Raw genomic sequence first — 14,988 nt, 5'->3', positions numbered from 1 at the left:
TTGTGTCTATTTTCCCACCAAGACCACATGGTAAATTACTCCTTTGGCAACCTCATTTATATCTGGATCTCTTATGAGTTAACACAAATCAGACCCATGGACCCAATGATCCGTGAGTGCCTGGGTTGTGTTTCTGAATCTCAATGGCCTCACTATCTGTGAGGCTCTGGGCAAGTGGCCAAGCAGTGCAATGCCTTTGTGTCACCCCTCACGTTCTACCATTTCCACCTTCTCACAGCACATCACATTGTTTTCTTTCTCTCTTTCTCTCTCTCTCTCCCTCTCTCTCCCTCCCTGCACATCACATTTCTACTTGCATTTTGATCATCTGTATACATCTTCTCTTCCTACTGGACTCTAAATTCCTACTGATGGGTCTTTATTCCTCACCTCACCTGTGTTTAACAGATACTCTTAGACCTGCTGAATAAAGATATAAAGGTGTTGGTGGGGGTTGGGAGACTATGAACAGAGGTACAGATTGAACCAGACCCTGGAAGGGGAAATGGGAGACCAGCTCCATCCCCGCTCAGGAAGGGGTGAAGAGAGCGTGAGGGTATGCGAACAGAGCTCTACTTTCTGCCTCAGTACCCAAAAACGGGTTCCTAGGACCTGGGGCAGAGTGTCCATGTAATAATGGCTGATAAAAAGGAATAAAAAGGAAAGACGTGGATTATTCAGCCATAAAAAGGAAATGAATTACTGAACATCCTATATTATATATATTATATATATATATGTGTATATATATATATATATATATATATATATATAAATTCTATGAATTTTGAAAACATTACACCAAGTGAAGAAGCCTGACAGAAAAGGCTTACATGATTCCACTTCTATGAAACCTCTGAAATAAGCAAGTCCATAGAGATAGAAAGTAGTTCAGTGGTTGCCAGGGGCTGGGGGACAGGAAAATGGATAGTGACTGCTAATGGGTAGAGGGTTTCTTTGGGGGATGATGAGAATGTTCTGGAATTAAATAGTGGCAGTGATTGCACAACTTTGTCCATATATAAAATCCACTGAATGTGAATTATATCTCAATTTTATGAGAGGGAAAGAAGTAAAACTCACACACCCAGTGGTTTGGTCCATGAGGAATTTCAGAGGAATCAGTTTCTTTCTAACATCAGTTTGCCTGGACAGTGATGCTTCCATGCCGCTCTGTGAGGTGGGACAGCAGGGTGTCCTAGCTCCCTGCAGGGAGCACTGGTGTCTCCCCTCCTTCCAGGCCAAGCTGAACAGGTCAGCCCACGGGCTCTCCCCTCCTCTTGCTGTTAGCAGAGTGCCACAGGACAGGGCGACACACTGCAGGGCTCCTGTAGAGCCAGACTTGCTGGAGAACAGTTCACACCCTGGTCCGTATTTTATCCAAGCAGACCTGGCAGCCTTTCTGCTAACGGGTTCCATGAGTTAAGAAATGAATTCTATTACACTTAAATGGGCGATGCTTTAGAATGACTACCTATAATCTGATTTTAAAGACCTTCCGTAATGTCCAGACAGATCAGAATCCCCTTTAAAATGAGCTGTTCTCATCAGAGAGGTTCTTTCCATAATAATCTTTCCGACAGATGCCCCTAAACCCCGCACTCACCTACCTCCTGCTGGGATCCCCCAACTTTTTGCCAAGTGCTGGGCACCACGGGCAGTCCCCTCTGAGGGCTTATAATCTGGGTGCCGAGGAAAGAGTTCTATATGAATGAGACCAGAGGCTAGGCTATGGCCTATAGACAATTTCTCCGTTGAAATTCAAAGAAGGGGTTCAACTGCAAGATGGCCAGAGTCACAGAGGAGGGAGGAGGTCACAGGGCACCTCAGCCTCAGGAGGGCCTTCTCACTTCCCACAGATCTGGACAAAGACCTGGACGAAGGCTTCAGCCTTTACACACACCCCCAGAAGGAAGCAGGGAACCTGCCACTTCTCTCCTCTTGCCACTCATATCCAGCCCCTTCCCCATCCCTCCAGGGCCAGAGGCCACTAGAAACAGCCCAAGGTAATAAATGTGAGCCCTGAGCCAGCTCACTGGGGAGGACAGCCCTTTGAAAAGTAAGCTGGGGAAAATGGAATTTTAATTGAACTGGACATTCAGGAGTAAATGTTCTCTCTCCCTGGCAGCTCTTAGAGGGGGCGTACTTTGAGCCAACACATTCATAATCCCAACCATTATGCCATGTGAAAGAGGATGGTTTTTCTATACTGAAACAAGCTGGGGAAAAAAGGAAGGGGGGGGGGGGCAGAGACAGAGAGAGAGGGAGGGAGGGAGAGAGAGGGGGAGGAAGGAAGGAAGGAAGGTAGGTCGGTCGGTCGGTCAGCCAGCCAGGAGAATGGAAGAGGACACTTACACAGAAAGCTTTGGTCAGCCAGAGTAATACTGCCGAGATGCATGTCTGAGTAACAGCCCTTCCTCTAACCGCTCCTGGTGACCTGCCTGGGGACTTTTAATACAAAAGGACGTCATAGCCCATCTGTTGCTTTGGAACTAATTTAGCACAAACCAAACTGGCAGAGTCCTCAGGGGCAGGTCTGTCAGCACCTGGAGTGCTAACCTCAGCTACAGTGAACAGAGCAGGGCCCAGGCCCCAATCTGTCTAGCCACTTAAGGCACAGGAGAAAAATGCCTTGGCACTTAGACCTCATTAAGGAATACCAGTGGAGCCTACTATGTGCCCTGGGCCAGACAGCACATCAATGGAGCCAAGGGCAGCTTAGGAAGTTCTGTTTCAAGTTCCTTCTGATAGTGCCCTTGGCCACATCTGTACCAAACCAGCTAAGTAGGGAGCTTCGATTCATTCCAATAAGTATCAAGAGTCCCAGCCATGTGTACAGAACTAGAAATAGGATGGATGGCACTGCATTTGGTAGCGTAGGGGTTAAAAAGTAAATAAATTATGTTCCCTGCACTCCAGGGACAGTGTCTGGGGGGGCGAATGCATGTATGTGATGTCTGTGTGTGATGTGTGTCCAGCATATGCATGTGTGCATGTGTATATGCACAGAGTAGGTGTGTAAATCCATGGGGGGTGTGTATAGTGTGTATATGTATGTTGTATATGCAGTGTGTGCTGGATGTGTGTGTGTATGGGGTTATGTGTGTATATGGGGGGGTGTGTGAGGTTTGTCTATGTGCATGGTGTATATGTGTGTCTGTGTGAGGGAGTGTATACGGTGAGGGGTGTGTATGTGGTGTGCATGTGTGTGGTGTATATGTGGTGTGTGGGTGTGTGTGTGTAAGGGGGTATGTGTGTTGTGTGTGTGGTGTGGTGCGTATATGATATGTGTGTATGTGTGTGTATGTGTATGATGCATATGTGATGTGTGGTATGTGTGGCGGTATGTCTCTGTGTGATGTACGTACATGATATGCAGTGTGTGTGGTGTGTGTATGTGCATGATGTATATGTGTGTGTGGAGGGGGTGTATGTGGTGTGAGGGGTGTGTGTGTGGTATATATGTGATACGGTGTGTATGTATATGAGGGGGTAGTGTCTACGCGTGTAGTGTGTGAGGCATGTGTGTAGTGTATATGTGTGTATGTGTGTGGTGTGTATGTGTATGATGTATATGTGCTGTGGGGGGTATGTCTCTGATGTATATATATGATATGCAGTGTGTGTGGTGTGCATGTGTGTGGTGAGTGTGTGAGGTGTGTGTATGTGCATGGTGTATATGTGTGTGTGTGGAGGGGATGTATGCGGTGTAAGGGGTGTGTGTGTAGTGTGCATGTTTGTGGCGTGTATGCGTGTCTATGTGTGTGAGAGGGGGTATGTGTCTATGTGTATAGTGTGTGGGGCGTGTGTGTGGTGTGTATGTATATAGGTGGTGTGGGAGGAGTGGGGAAATATGGGGGGGAAGGGGAGGGGCTGAGGGGAGGCGGCTTGCTATGAGGAGATAGTGAGTACACAATATTTAGTAACTCGGACTTTTCAGCCCGCATCAGAATCCCCCGGAGGGTCTATAGGAACAGAGCTGTTGGGGAGTTTCTGATTCAGGAGGTCTGGGGTGGCCTCTAAGAAAGTGGATTTCTAACAAGTTCTCAGGAGATGGTCTCGGTTCGAGGAGCACATCTGAGAAGGAGGGCGGTAACTCAAACTTTTCTGAGCATCTAGGACAGGGCAGAATCGGAGCTGCGCACTTCCGGCGCCTACAAATCAACCTGGCAAACCCCTACGGAGCTGAGCTCTCATGCGCAGCGGGTCTCCTACCAGAGCCGGGCCCCTCTGCCCTCCCACCCCGTAAACAGGGTGAGGACCCTACCCTTTCGCTGAACAGGGAGCTCGGACCCAGATGCGGTCCTCCCCAATGGTTTGCTGACAGACTGCATGAAGGTTTTCATTTCGTCCTGAAACCACGGGGGCTACCGCAGGGGCCGGAAGAAAGGGGTCCCTGCAGAGCCCATGTCCATGCGGACAGCTCAGGAAGGCAAACAAAATGAGCAGGGGTGGGAGAGGCAGTCTCTGGCTGTAAACAGGGAATATTCAGTTGTAAGTGGGACAGACTGGAAATGTTTCATTTGGAAACTGTTTTCCCCTAAAAAGGAGCTCTTAGGGCGAGGAAGGCCTAGAGCAGCAGCTATGGGGACAGAAAAGGCACTGTGGCAGGCCAAAGCTGGCCAGCCTGGCGGTCCCCAGTGACCAAGCTCATGTCAGGTCAAGGCTAGGAGGCCACAAACAAGGGGCAAACAAGGGCAAAGATGCAAAGGGCTGGGGAGGGGGCTCCTGGGCTGGAGGAGAGCCAGCTGAAGTTAACACAGAACTTGCCCGGTCCCCCCTTCCCTGCACCCCGAGGGCACTGAGCGGCTTCCGCATCCTCACCCACAGCTCAGCCGCCTGCACCACCAGGGGAGGCCTCTTTTCAAGCAGGAGTGTGGGTTAATGAACACACTGACCAAACACCCTTCACTTCTGGGGGCCAGCGTTTGGGGGGCCATGTGAGCATGGTGGAGGGCCCCGACCCCTCCACCACCAGACACCATTCCACCAGCTCTTCCATCTGGAAAAGCGATGCTCTCCCGGCGTACTTGTTGCATGAAAAATTCAACGACGGAATACGGGTGATGTAAAAGAGACATCTAACACCATGGAGCTGATTAGCATGAGGAATTTAACATAAAGAACCCAGGGCTTGGAGAAGGACAGCTTGCTTGCTGTTTGTTGCCTTTCACCAGCTTCATGGCCTGGAAGGCGTCCTTAACCTCCCCGACCCGCAAACGGAGGCAAACACCACTTGCTTCCTGTCCTCACAGAGCAGGCGAGAAGCATCTGGGAGGTACCAAATACAACATGCTTTGCAGTCTATAAAATACCACTCAGTGGGGAGTGTGTCGTTAGTAAAACCCTCAGATTCTACCCTGAGTCTAGGCAGGGCTGGCAAGTCTGGGGAGTGGGAGAGAGGCGGCTGGTTCCCTGCTCCCACCAGCCACTTGAAAAGAAGACAGTAACAAAAATAAAGTCCCTCCCCTCCCCTTTCTGTTCTTTCTATTAAAATCAACAAGCAACACAGCACCAGATTAATATCCCTCTAATTACTAAGTTGTCAGTTACTGGGTGAAACACTCCCTCATTTAATGATCAGCCCGGCTCCACAAGTCGACACTGATACCAGGGATCTGGGAGCCACATGGACACATTTGGGACATCCCACTGTGCCTGTGCTCCCCATCCTCTTCCTCCCCACCCAGAATACAAGCTCCCGGTGACCTTCTGTCGCGTGACCTCATTCAATCCAATGCTCCCCCTTGTCTTCCTTCAAGGGACAGAGACGAGATCATGAGTTCTGTATGTGGTGGCGGGGCGCGGGGGGGGGCAGCAGTGAAGTTGCTGGGCAGGATGGCTCCCGCTGGAAGGGACCACCCAAGCCGAGGGTTGCCCGTCCCAGGCCCTACCCCTCGGCCTTGAGCCTGAGAACTGGAAGCTTTGGTTTGATCCAATGACTCTGCGAGGTGGTTCATCTACCATCCCCATTTCACAGCTGAGAAAAAGGAATTTCCAAGCCCTGGCAGTGCAGTGTGGGGGCTCACAGCTGCTACCAATATCTTCTACTCTCTCCCACCTCTTCCCGCAAGCCCACATCTTCCACAAAGCTCAGCATTGCCACCTCTTTGGGGGAGGGACCAGGGAGCAGTTGGTTTCATAGGATGAGATTTCCCAGCTATGTAGGCCATCTGACCCCTCCTGTCCCCTCCCATGGAACACAGAGCCAATGCTGCATCAACATCACGGGAGCTGAGCTGGTGTGGGCCCCCAGCACCGGCCAGGACCATCACCCTCAGCCACCACGCAGGGTGACCACGGCAACCCTGGGAGGCAGACATCATCGCCCCCGTGCACCAGGGCTGGGGAGCCAGCTGGCCCTCCGGCCTTACAACATCAGAGAAGAGGAGTGGGATTCGGAGCTGGTCTGGAGAATCCAAACCCACACCACTGCGACCTAGATGTGAGAGGCCCTAGGAAAGTTGCAAAGGCCTGAGCCCACGAGAGTTCTGGGGGACGGGCCCACTGGTGACCACTAAACCTCCAGGCTCTCGGTGGGGATGTAATGGCTGCCTGGGCATCCCTCTGAGCCTGGGATTCCTTTGACCCTTGTAGACTGTTTTAAAGCTATTTTCCAAGCAACGGGTTGTGCCTGAAGCTATCACCTAAAGGCTCTCACCTTAGTCTTGGGTTAACCTTTTCACAGAAATGAGCTGACGGCCAAAGAAAAATCAACTCATTCTGAGAAGTATTTGTCGTATGCCTTCCATGCGCTGGGCACCTTAGTAAGGGCTGGAATCGGTGAGGAGAGAAAGACAGTCTTCACAGAGCTCAGAGGGAGTGAGGAGCGGCCCCAGAGGGCCCGGCAGGCAGTGGATCTGGGAGAACTCTTCTCCAAGAATCCTGGGAGAGCGCCCATGAACCCACCATGGCCCGGGGCCACCAGCCCGCCCAGCCTCCCCACCATTCTCCCCGTGCTTCCTCTACCAAGCTGCCTGCCAGAAACTAAAAGAGGAACAGCAAACTGCTGAGGGCAAGGAACTGCTCCTTGATCCAGGCTTGCCAAATTAGGGCAAAACCAAGCCCACTCAAGGGAAAAGGAAATCCAGCTGAGATTCACCAATTTCAGGTTTTAAAGACATGTGTGGTCTTGGTTTCTATTTTTTAGTAACTTCTTCTCTTCCCTCCTCCTTGCAGTTTGCTACTCTGTATTGGAGGCCTCTACCCACTGCTGCCAAGCCATGTGTCCTTGCTGGAAACTGACACCTCCATGGAAAGCTGCTTTGTTCTGTCTTGTTCCAATACCATTAGGTCTCATCTCCTGAAACCCCAAATTCCACAACAAAACCGCAAACACCCAGTTCCCCATAAGGCCTCTGACCCACGAGCTGTAAAATAATGCCTCCCATCTTTTTCATCACTGGGCACACATAGAAATGACAACATTTGCCCAGGCTTCTTGAGGCTGCACAAGGCCCCCACCTCTCCCGGGGCGGACAGGATGTGATCTGAGCACACCTGTAACACCTGCTTCTGATACACCTGCTGGGAAGCACTGGTTCCCAGAGTACAAACGTCCATAAACCTCAAGACCACCACGACCGATGTGGAAGAGGCAGCCTGATGGGTCAGAGGATGGGGACAGGGCCCATGTACACACAAACGGAAACCAGTGAGAGAGGACGCAGACTGCCCCCACCCCGGGGTTCCTGCCTGCACAACCACGGTCTGAGCTGACACATCCCAAACAGCTGAGCAGAGTGACAACAAGGGGAGCGCGGAGCACTGGGTCACTGCAGAGGCGATGGAGCAACAAAGGCCGTCCACCCTCCCAATGCAGGGGAGGAAACCAGCGTGTGATGTGGTGCAGGCTGGAGATATAAATAGCTTCTAAAAAGGTGAGGGAAAACGCACAGCCGACAAATCTAGTAGGTTACTAAGGGAAACCGGGATGCTTAGTACCCACGGCTCACCTGTTGAAGCTGCGCTGGGGCCCAGGGTCTGCTCTCTGGGCACTTCCAGGACAGAGTGCCGGGCTGCGGGCCCCTGGAGCCCGTGGAGTGCGAGTGTGTGCTTCCCACGCCCTACCGATGCGCCCTGCAAGCCCCTTCCAAAGGAAGGAAAACCTTCTTCCTAATGGCCTCTCTGTCTAGTTCCCATAAGCCTACTTAACTCTCAATTTCCCCATCTAGCAAAAGTCTACCTCGGCAGGTAACCAGAGGACGCCTGCCTGAAGGCAGGAGAAGCCCAATGAGTGGCAAACTGCGGCCCTCCCCCTGGTCCCTTCCTGTTCTACGAGGCCTTTAGGGGCCTGCCACCCCAGGAAACACAGAAGATGGGGCATTCCAAGGCTGCCTCCCCTGGAGATTCCCTTCTGGAGGGGAAGTACTTCCCTGGTTCCCCAGAGGGCTTGGAGGGCAGCCACAGCTGCTGGGCTCTGTCAAGTAAGAAACAGATCTCACTTGTCACTGAAGAGCCAACCCCAGGGACACCTAAGTTAAAGCTATTTATAGCTATGTATGCATCCTTGAACCTGTGTGTGTTTCAGTCAACAGACATAGCAACACCACACCCAAAAGCATACATATGGACTTCCACACACAGAGGCAGCGGATAAATCTGGAACTTTAGGGAACACAAACGCACCCCCAACACACACCCTCTTGTGGGTGGGTATTCTGGGACCTGGGATAAACCAGGCACCAGTCCTTCCCGCTTGAGAGTATCAAGTTCTGCCTTCCTGCCAAGGTTGAAGAGATCAGCCTGGAACTCGCAGCCCAAGAGCAACTTGCCAGGTGGCTCTGCACCCCACAGAGAGCGAGAGCTCTTCCCACTTCCCCTGAGCCCCAAACAGCACCGAGGCAGGAGGGAAAACACTGCCGGTCCCATCCCTCCCTGAATGGACAATGGGTCTGCTGCTACAGGGCCTCCACTGCAGTCCTGAGAGACCGGCAAGAAAGGAGAAGCTCCACAGAGACCCAGGCCGGAAGCCAGACCCCTCCACAGGGCCCTGGCGACAGGGAAGCCACCACTGCCCTCAACTTCCACTCCAAAATGCTGGGCGGTCAAAATGTCAGAGCTGCTCCTGGGCCACCCAGGGGCTTTGCCAAGCAAGAGAGGGTGCTTCCCTTTGGCCAAGGGTGTTGGGGATGTTGAGGGATGTGCCCAGGCAGAGCACATGACGCGGACTAAAGCAGCCCAGCACGCACTCATGTTCATCATTCCCTCTCCCTCCCCCTCCCTCTGCCAACAACCAAAGAGGCCAAGGGGGAAGCAACCTCCTCTGGAAGGCCAAAGGTCATCCACAACAGTCATTTTCTATGTTCCCTAATGTGAAAATTGGGCTAATGTTACCTACAGCTTTGAACCTGACTGAGGTCAAAGAGACCAAGAGCAAGCACAGACTGGAAGTTCCCACTCAAGGGAGGCACTGATTCTGTTAGTCAAATACAGTGAGTGAACATTCTGAGCCAAGATTATGGAGAGAAAGTGACGTTTTCCAGGGCTGTGCACTTCCTCCTCAACCCTTCTTACGTCCCCAAGTGGAAGAGACTGAAACCTACAGACCGCACTTGTTTCTCAAAGTGCACACAGAACGCCTAGTTTTCCGAAGTCTCTCTCCCGTCACTGGGCACACAGGCTCTGACGGAGAAAGGACACCATCTGATACCACAGGGCTTGTGGAGCAGGGAGCACTGAACCGCGTCCATGGGTCCAGTGGTGGGGACTGTGGGAATCCTGAAGTAGGAGCTGGCTCCATACCTCGGGGTGAGAAGGTTCCAGCATCTGGCATCTAGTGGAATTTCTATCAACTCCAGACATAATACACTATTCTCTTCCGCCTGTGACCCCCCTCCCCCAACAAAGCTGCCCAGAGTACAGTACAATAATTTCTTGTAATATTTATACCCATCTACTATGAGTGAAGAACAGTGTCAGCTGCTTTTATATACATGAAACAGTTTAAGCCAGTCTACAACACTGCAGCACAGTTTCGAATTATCCATGTTCTTACTAGATCACAAAGAAGGTTAAGTACAGCCAGAATCACATGACTAGTACAGCAAGGTGGAGATCTGAGCCCAGGCCTCTTTGGTTCCAAAGCCCGTGGGCCTTTCTCTGTCGTCTGTGAGGCTTAAAAATGTCTCTCTATATGTACACGTGTGTGTATGCATGTCTATGTGTTTACTGATCATTACTGTTATCATAAGATTAATCTGATACTGATTCATACAGGCATGAGAACTTAATGACCAAGAACAACACAGGAATCTCTTATTTAACACACATGAACAGATACCGGGTTCAGACACTTCTGTGCTATCATCAGCCATGGCAGACGTCTATCTTAAATTTATTCTTTTGTAATCCCTAAGTGCTTAGCACAGTGCTAGGTATACACTAGGCACTCCTCACTTCATCCTGTTGATGATTACTTGCTAAGATTGCTTATTAGTAATAAACTCTTAAACACTGAGAGATGAATTATCACTAACTTTGATCTAAAAGGAAAAGTTCCAAGCACTCCTGGGTGGCTCAGTCGGTTAAGCATCTGCCTTCAGCTCAGGTCATGATCCCAGGGTCTTGGGATCAAGTCCTCCATCAGGCTCTCCACTGCTTGTGTGTGTGCTCTCTCTCTGACATAATACATTTTTAAAATCTTTAAAAAGAAAATAAATAAATAAAAGGAAAAGTTCCAGACATTGGGAAAAAAAACTAAGGGGCCCTAAAACACATCTTGGCCAACAGAGTAGATGTCCCACCACTGGGTCAAAACAGTAATATCTGAACCTTACTCATAGTTTGATGCCATTTGGTATGTGTCTTACAATCTCCGCTGGACACAGCAATCATGAGGACATATGGGAAGCCCTGGTTTTGTGAGGGGCTCAACTTCGGGTGATGATTAGAATCTGGGTTCTCTCCTCTGTAGCAGTAGCACACGACCCCCACTCAGAGAATGGCTGTCCAGGTTCCAGGTACTGAGTCTACAGACCCACAAGGACTCTAATCATCCCAGGTGGCATCTCAGCCCACCTCAACCGGGGGCAAATTCAGACCCAGGTCATAACCCCAGCAATACCTGTCAGTAGCTGTGTGATCTGAGGTCAGCTACCTAGCTTCTCTGAGCCCCAGTTTCTCCATCTACAGAGAGAGACTATCACTTAGCTCATGGGAAAAAAGAATATTTCACGTGGCTGCCCCATGCCTGATATGCAGAAGAAACTCAGTAAATATTAGTTGGGTTTGAATGTGCACAGAACAGCTCTGACATACACACATCCTTTTGAATAGGGCTCGTGGTCAAATGAATGGTCATGGTGACAAGTTAAAGGAGGAAAGGGAAGAGGTGGTAGTGAGAGAAGTTAAAATTAGAGATGATATTTAAAAACCAGTCTCCTTTTCAACCAACAGTTTCAACCTGTTATTTATCAACCCGTCCGGCTCAAAAGTTGGGTTTTACTTAATGGACTGTGTTCTGCCTCTTGCCCTCCATACGTTCTGATAGAGTAACTAACAGCTACAAGGCAGGCACCCAAATGGGACTCTGGCAAGCTAAGGACTGGTTGTACTGACCTGGGTGGGTTTGGTGAATCAGGACGGCCTCTGGCACCTTGCACTGCCCACAGTTTCTCTATCCTCAGATGCTTTTCTAACTTAACAGCTTAGAAACCAGAAGCCACATCAAGACAACCTCTGCAAGGCATTTTTCAGAATCCAACCTGGTACAACAATTCTGAAATCCAAATCTAGAAAAGCTACAAAGAAAAGATCCCCTTTATTGAGCACCTACCCAAGTGTGCCAACTCAGTGCTGAGCATCTGGCACAGTATAGGAACAGGGTATGTTTTCCATTCTAAGATAAGGAAACTGCACTGACACTTGCCAGAACACTCTCTAAGCCCCTCAGCTGTTCACATGTCCTCAAGGATTCAAGTCTGCACGACACGTGGAAACTTCTGCCCAACCCTGCATGTCTAATAACAGGGCTGGATTCTGCAAAACTTCATTACAGGCAATCATCCCACCTCCACAGCAAAAGTGGGTCTAGGAAGAGGGACAGGGACAGAGAGGAGAGCCACCTCTGCTATGTTAATGGTCAGAGGCCGCCAGGAGGACTGAGAATCTTCTTTCTGCACAATAATCTCTCCCAAAGAAAACCCAGACAGAGTCACCTGGCCTTCCTACGGAAGGGAAGGGGGAGGGGGAAAAAAAAAAGCTCCTCCTCCAAGATTCATACTGAACTCCTAACCCTTTTTCCTCCTCCCTTCCCCGGGGAGTGGCTGGATGGTGGCTGTTTCTTTTCTTTTTTTTCCCTGTGGTCCTCTGGTAACACCACAAATTACGTTTGCAGGGACTCGAGTCCCAGAGTGCAATGATGTTGTAATAAACAGAACCGGGACCAAATGCCTTCCCATCATATTAGATGATGCCATTTCGCACCAATCAGGCTCCTCCGGCAGGCAGACCACTCACCAATAAGGGACCAGACAGAGGCTGCGAGGGGGAGACCTGGTCATCTGCAACTAAAAATAAGGGCGCTTCTTGATTGGCCGCTGCCACTTTGCAACAGGAGTTGGGACCCACACACCAGGCACCGTACAGAAAGCACACACAGGCAAAAACTTTCATAGCCCAGGGGTTCGCATGAGGTGGGCAGGGATGGGTTTGTTGTTAGGGTGGGGGGTTTTTTGTTTTTGTTTTTGTTTTTTCCTTTTCCTAATTTGCTGACTTAAAAAAGAAATAATGTCTTGATCCAGACGGACCCCTCGAAGACACACCCTCCTTCCTAGACATCTCAGTTTCCAAAGGCCACGTACAGCCACCCTGAATTGAGGAAAGGCAAGGGGGTGTCGGCCAGGGGCCAAGACACTCACCTGTCCGGCCGTGTCATAGAGTCCCAGGAGATACTGCTTGCCCCCTACGGTGACGCTGACTGCAAGGGCAGAAGTGGGGGCGGGGAGAGAAGCTCCATTATCCCGGGTCTGGGGCAATCTCGCTCCCCATCAGGACCTGCTTTTGGCAACCCAGCCGGAGGCATGCGGGCGCTCCCCGGGAGATGTCACCCCTTCTCCCTTGTGCCGGGCTCACTGTTAAGTGGCAGCGAGGACGGGGTGTGATGTGGCCCCACTTGCCCACTCCCTTCTCCCAAGTCCCCTAGCCACGTCTCGACCAGTGCCCCAAGTTGTTTCCCCCGGGGTTTGGGGCAATAGGGAGGAGCCCATGGGAAGGTCAAGAAGGTCGGCCCAGGCAGTCGGAGGGTTGGGAAGTGTGGGGAGCCGGGACTGACAGGGGGTGGGGCGGGGTAGGAAGAGGGGTCTCCCCGGCCCCTACAGGGAGGGCCAGAGAGGAGGCCTGGGGTGGGGCTGGGAGCCCCGCGTAAGGCCGGGCTGTGGGGAGAGTGCGGAGCGCGCTCGGGGGAGGCGGTGAGGGGGCTCCGCCAAAGTTGTTCCAAAGTTCCCGGCCCGGGGAGCGGCCCCTTAGTCAGCAGTTCCGAGGCTTACCTGCGTAGTGGTCGAAGACGGTGGGCACGTACTCCTCCGGGAAGGCGTCGTTGGCATAGCTCATGAGTAGGCACGTCTTGCCCACCGCCCCGTCGCCGACCACCACGCACTTGAGCATCAGAGCGCCGGGCCCGTGAGCCATGCTGCGGCCGGCCGGCCTCCGGGCATGGTCCCCCCGGAGCCCCCGCCTCGGTCCCGGGCTCAGCCCCAGCCCGCCTGGGGGGTCCGCCGCCGCCGCCGCTCCGCGCAGCAGGGCCGCCCCCCCGGCCCCATGCAGCGGCTCCCCCCGCCCGAGGGGAGGGGGCGGCGGGCCCGGAGCGCTGCCGACGCCTCGGTCGCTGCCCGGATCCCCGCCCGGGCCCCGGTCGCCTCGCCCGCCCGCTGCACCCACCGCTCGGCGCCCGCGCCCTCTCCCCGGCCCGGCCTCCCCAGGAGGATCCGCTGGATCATAAGACTGGCCGGCCCCGGGGGAGACAGCAACTTTGGGGAGGGCAGCGGAGGGGAGGGGCCAGGCGGCTCTCCCCGCCCCGCGCCGGCCCGGGCCCCCTCCCGGCTGGGCCCCGGAGGAGGGCGGGCCCAAGCGCCTCCCGGAGAGCCGGCCGCCTGCCCAGCGCCCCCGCCCGCCGGCTGCGCGCCCCGCGCCCCGCGCCCCGCCCGCCGCTCGGGCCTGCCGGCTCACCCTAGCTTGACTCCCCGCGAGCGCTGGGGAGGGGGCGAGGAGGAGGAGCCACGGAGTAGCGAGCCGGGGCCGGAGTCGGGGCCGGGGGGCGGAGGGGGGAACTGGTGGGGGGAGGGGAAGGGGAGGCTGGGGGAGGTGGCCGCGAGGGAAGCGCTTGGGAGGAGCCGAGGGCTCCTCGCGCAAGTGGCCGCAACGCCCAGAAGCGTCCAAAGGCCCCGGTGTTGGAAGAAGCCGAGGAGGCCTCTTGGGGGGAACCACGACGACTTCAACGGTGACGCAATAGTCATGCAAAATTATACATAGATATTTAAACTCCACCCGGAAGGCAGAATCTGTCCTATCGGCCTCTTAGGGCACAACAGAACTAGAAATCCGGGAAGGAAGAAAGGCCAAGAGGGTTTAAAAAACAATTTTTTAAAGGTGTTTGGGGTGATGGGGGAGGGGTGGTGGTGGCCCCACAGCTGGAGAGTAGGAACTCCGGCTTATTGCTTGGTTCCCCATCCCACCACCACCCCCAGGCTCTTCACAGCACGGAGCTTGAATCATTTACTTTGAAACTGGTGACTAAGGGAGTTACAGCATCTTGAACCACTGAAGCAAGCCCCCGCCAGCCAGCAAAGGGAGACCCAGCCGGCTCTGGACACGGCAAATGGACCCGTGCTTCCTCTGGAGGCAGCATCCTCAGAGGTCCTTCGAAAGTGTGAGGATGTGATCCATGAGGAGTGATACTCTTATTCTAAGACTTGCCACTGATCCTGGGGGGGCAACCCCTGATCCCTGCCTGGGAAACGCTCGGGAACATCATGTGGCCAGGTCCTGTTC

General features: G+C 52.9%; 1 protein-coding gene across 1 annotated transcript in view; it reads right to left on the bottom strand.

The window, feature by feature from the left end:
• Nucleotides 1–14,091, bottom strand: part of RHOQ (ras homolog family member Q) — a 39,390-nt gene extending 25,299 nt beyond the window's left edge. The window contains exons 1-2 of the mRNA XM_082747010.1: nucleotides 13,488–14,091; nucleotides 12,861–12,919 (exon numbers count right to left, since the gene is read on the bottom strand). Of these exons, the coding sequence (XP_082603136.1) occupies nucleotides 12,861–12,919; nucleotides 13,488–13,629 (201 nt within the window). The 5' untranslated portion in view covers nucleotides 13,630–14,091. The remainder of the gene's footprint in view (nucleotides 1–12,860; nucleotides 12,920–13,487) is intronic.
• Between the last annotated feature and the right edge of the window lie 897 nt (nucleotides 14,092–14,988).

Source organism: Mustela nivalis (genome assembly GCF_964662115.1).
Source record: "Mustela nivalis genome assembly, chromosome: 8".
Lineage (NCBI taxonomy): Eukaryota > Metazoa > Chordata > Mammalia > Carnivora > Mustelidae > Mustela > Mustela nivalis.
The sequence above is the reverse complement of the archived record's forward strand: the minus strand, read 5'-3'. Positions and strand labels throughout refer to the sequence as shown.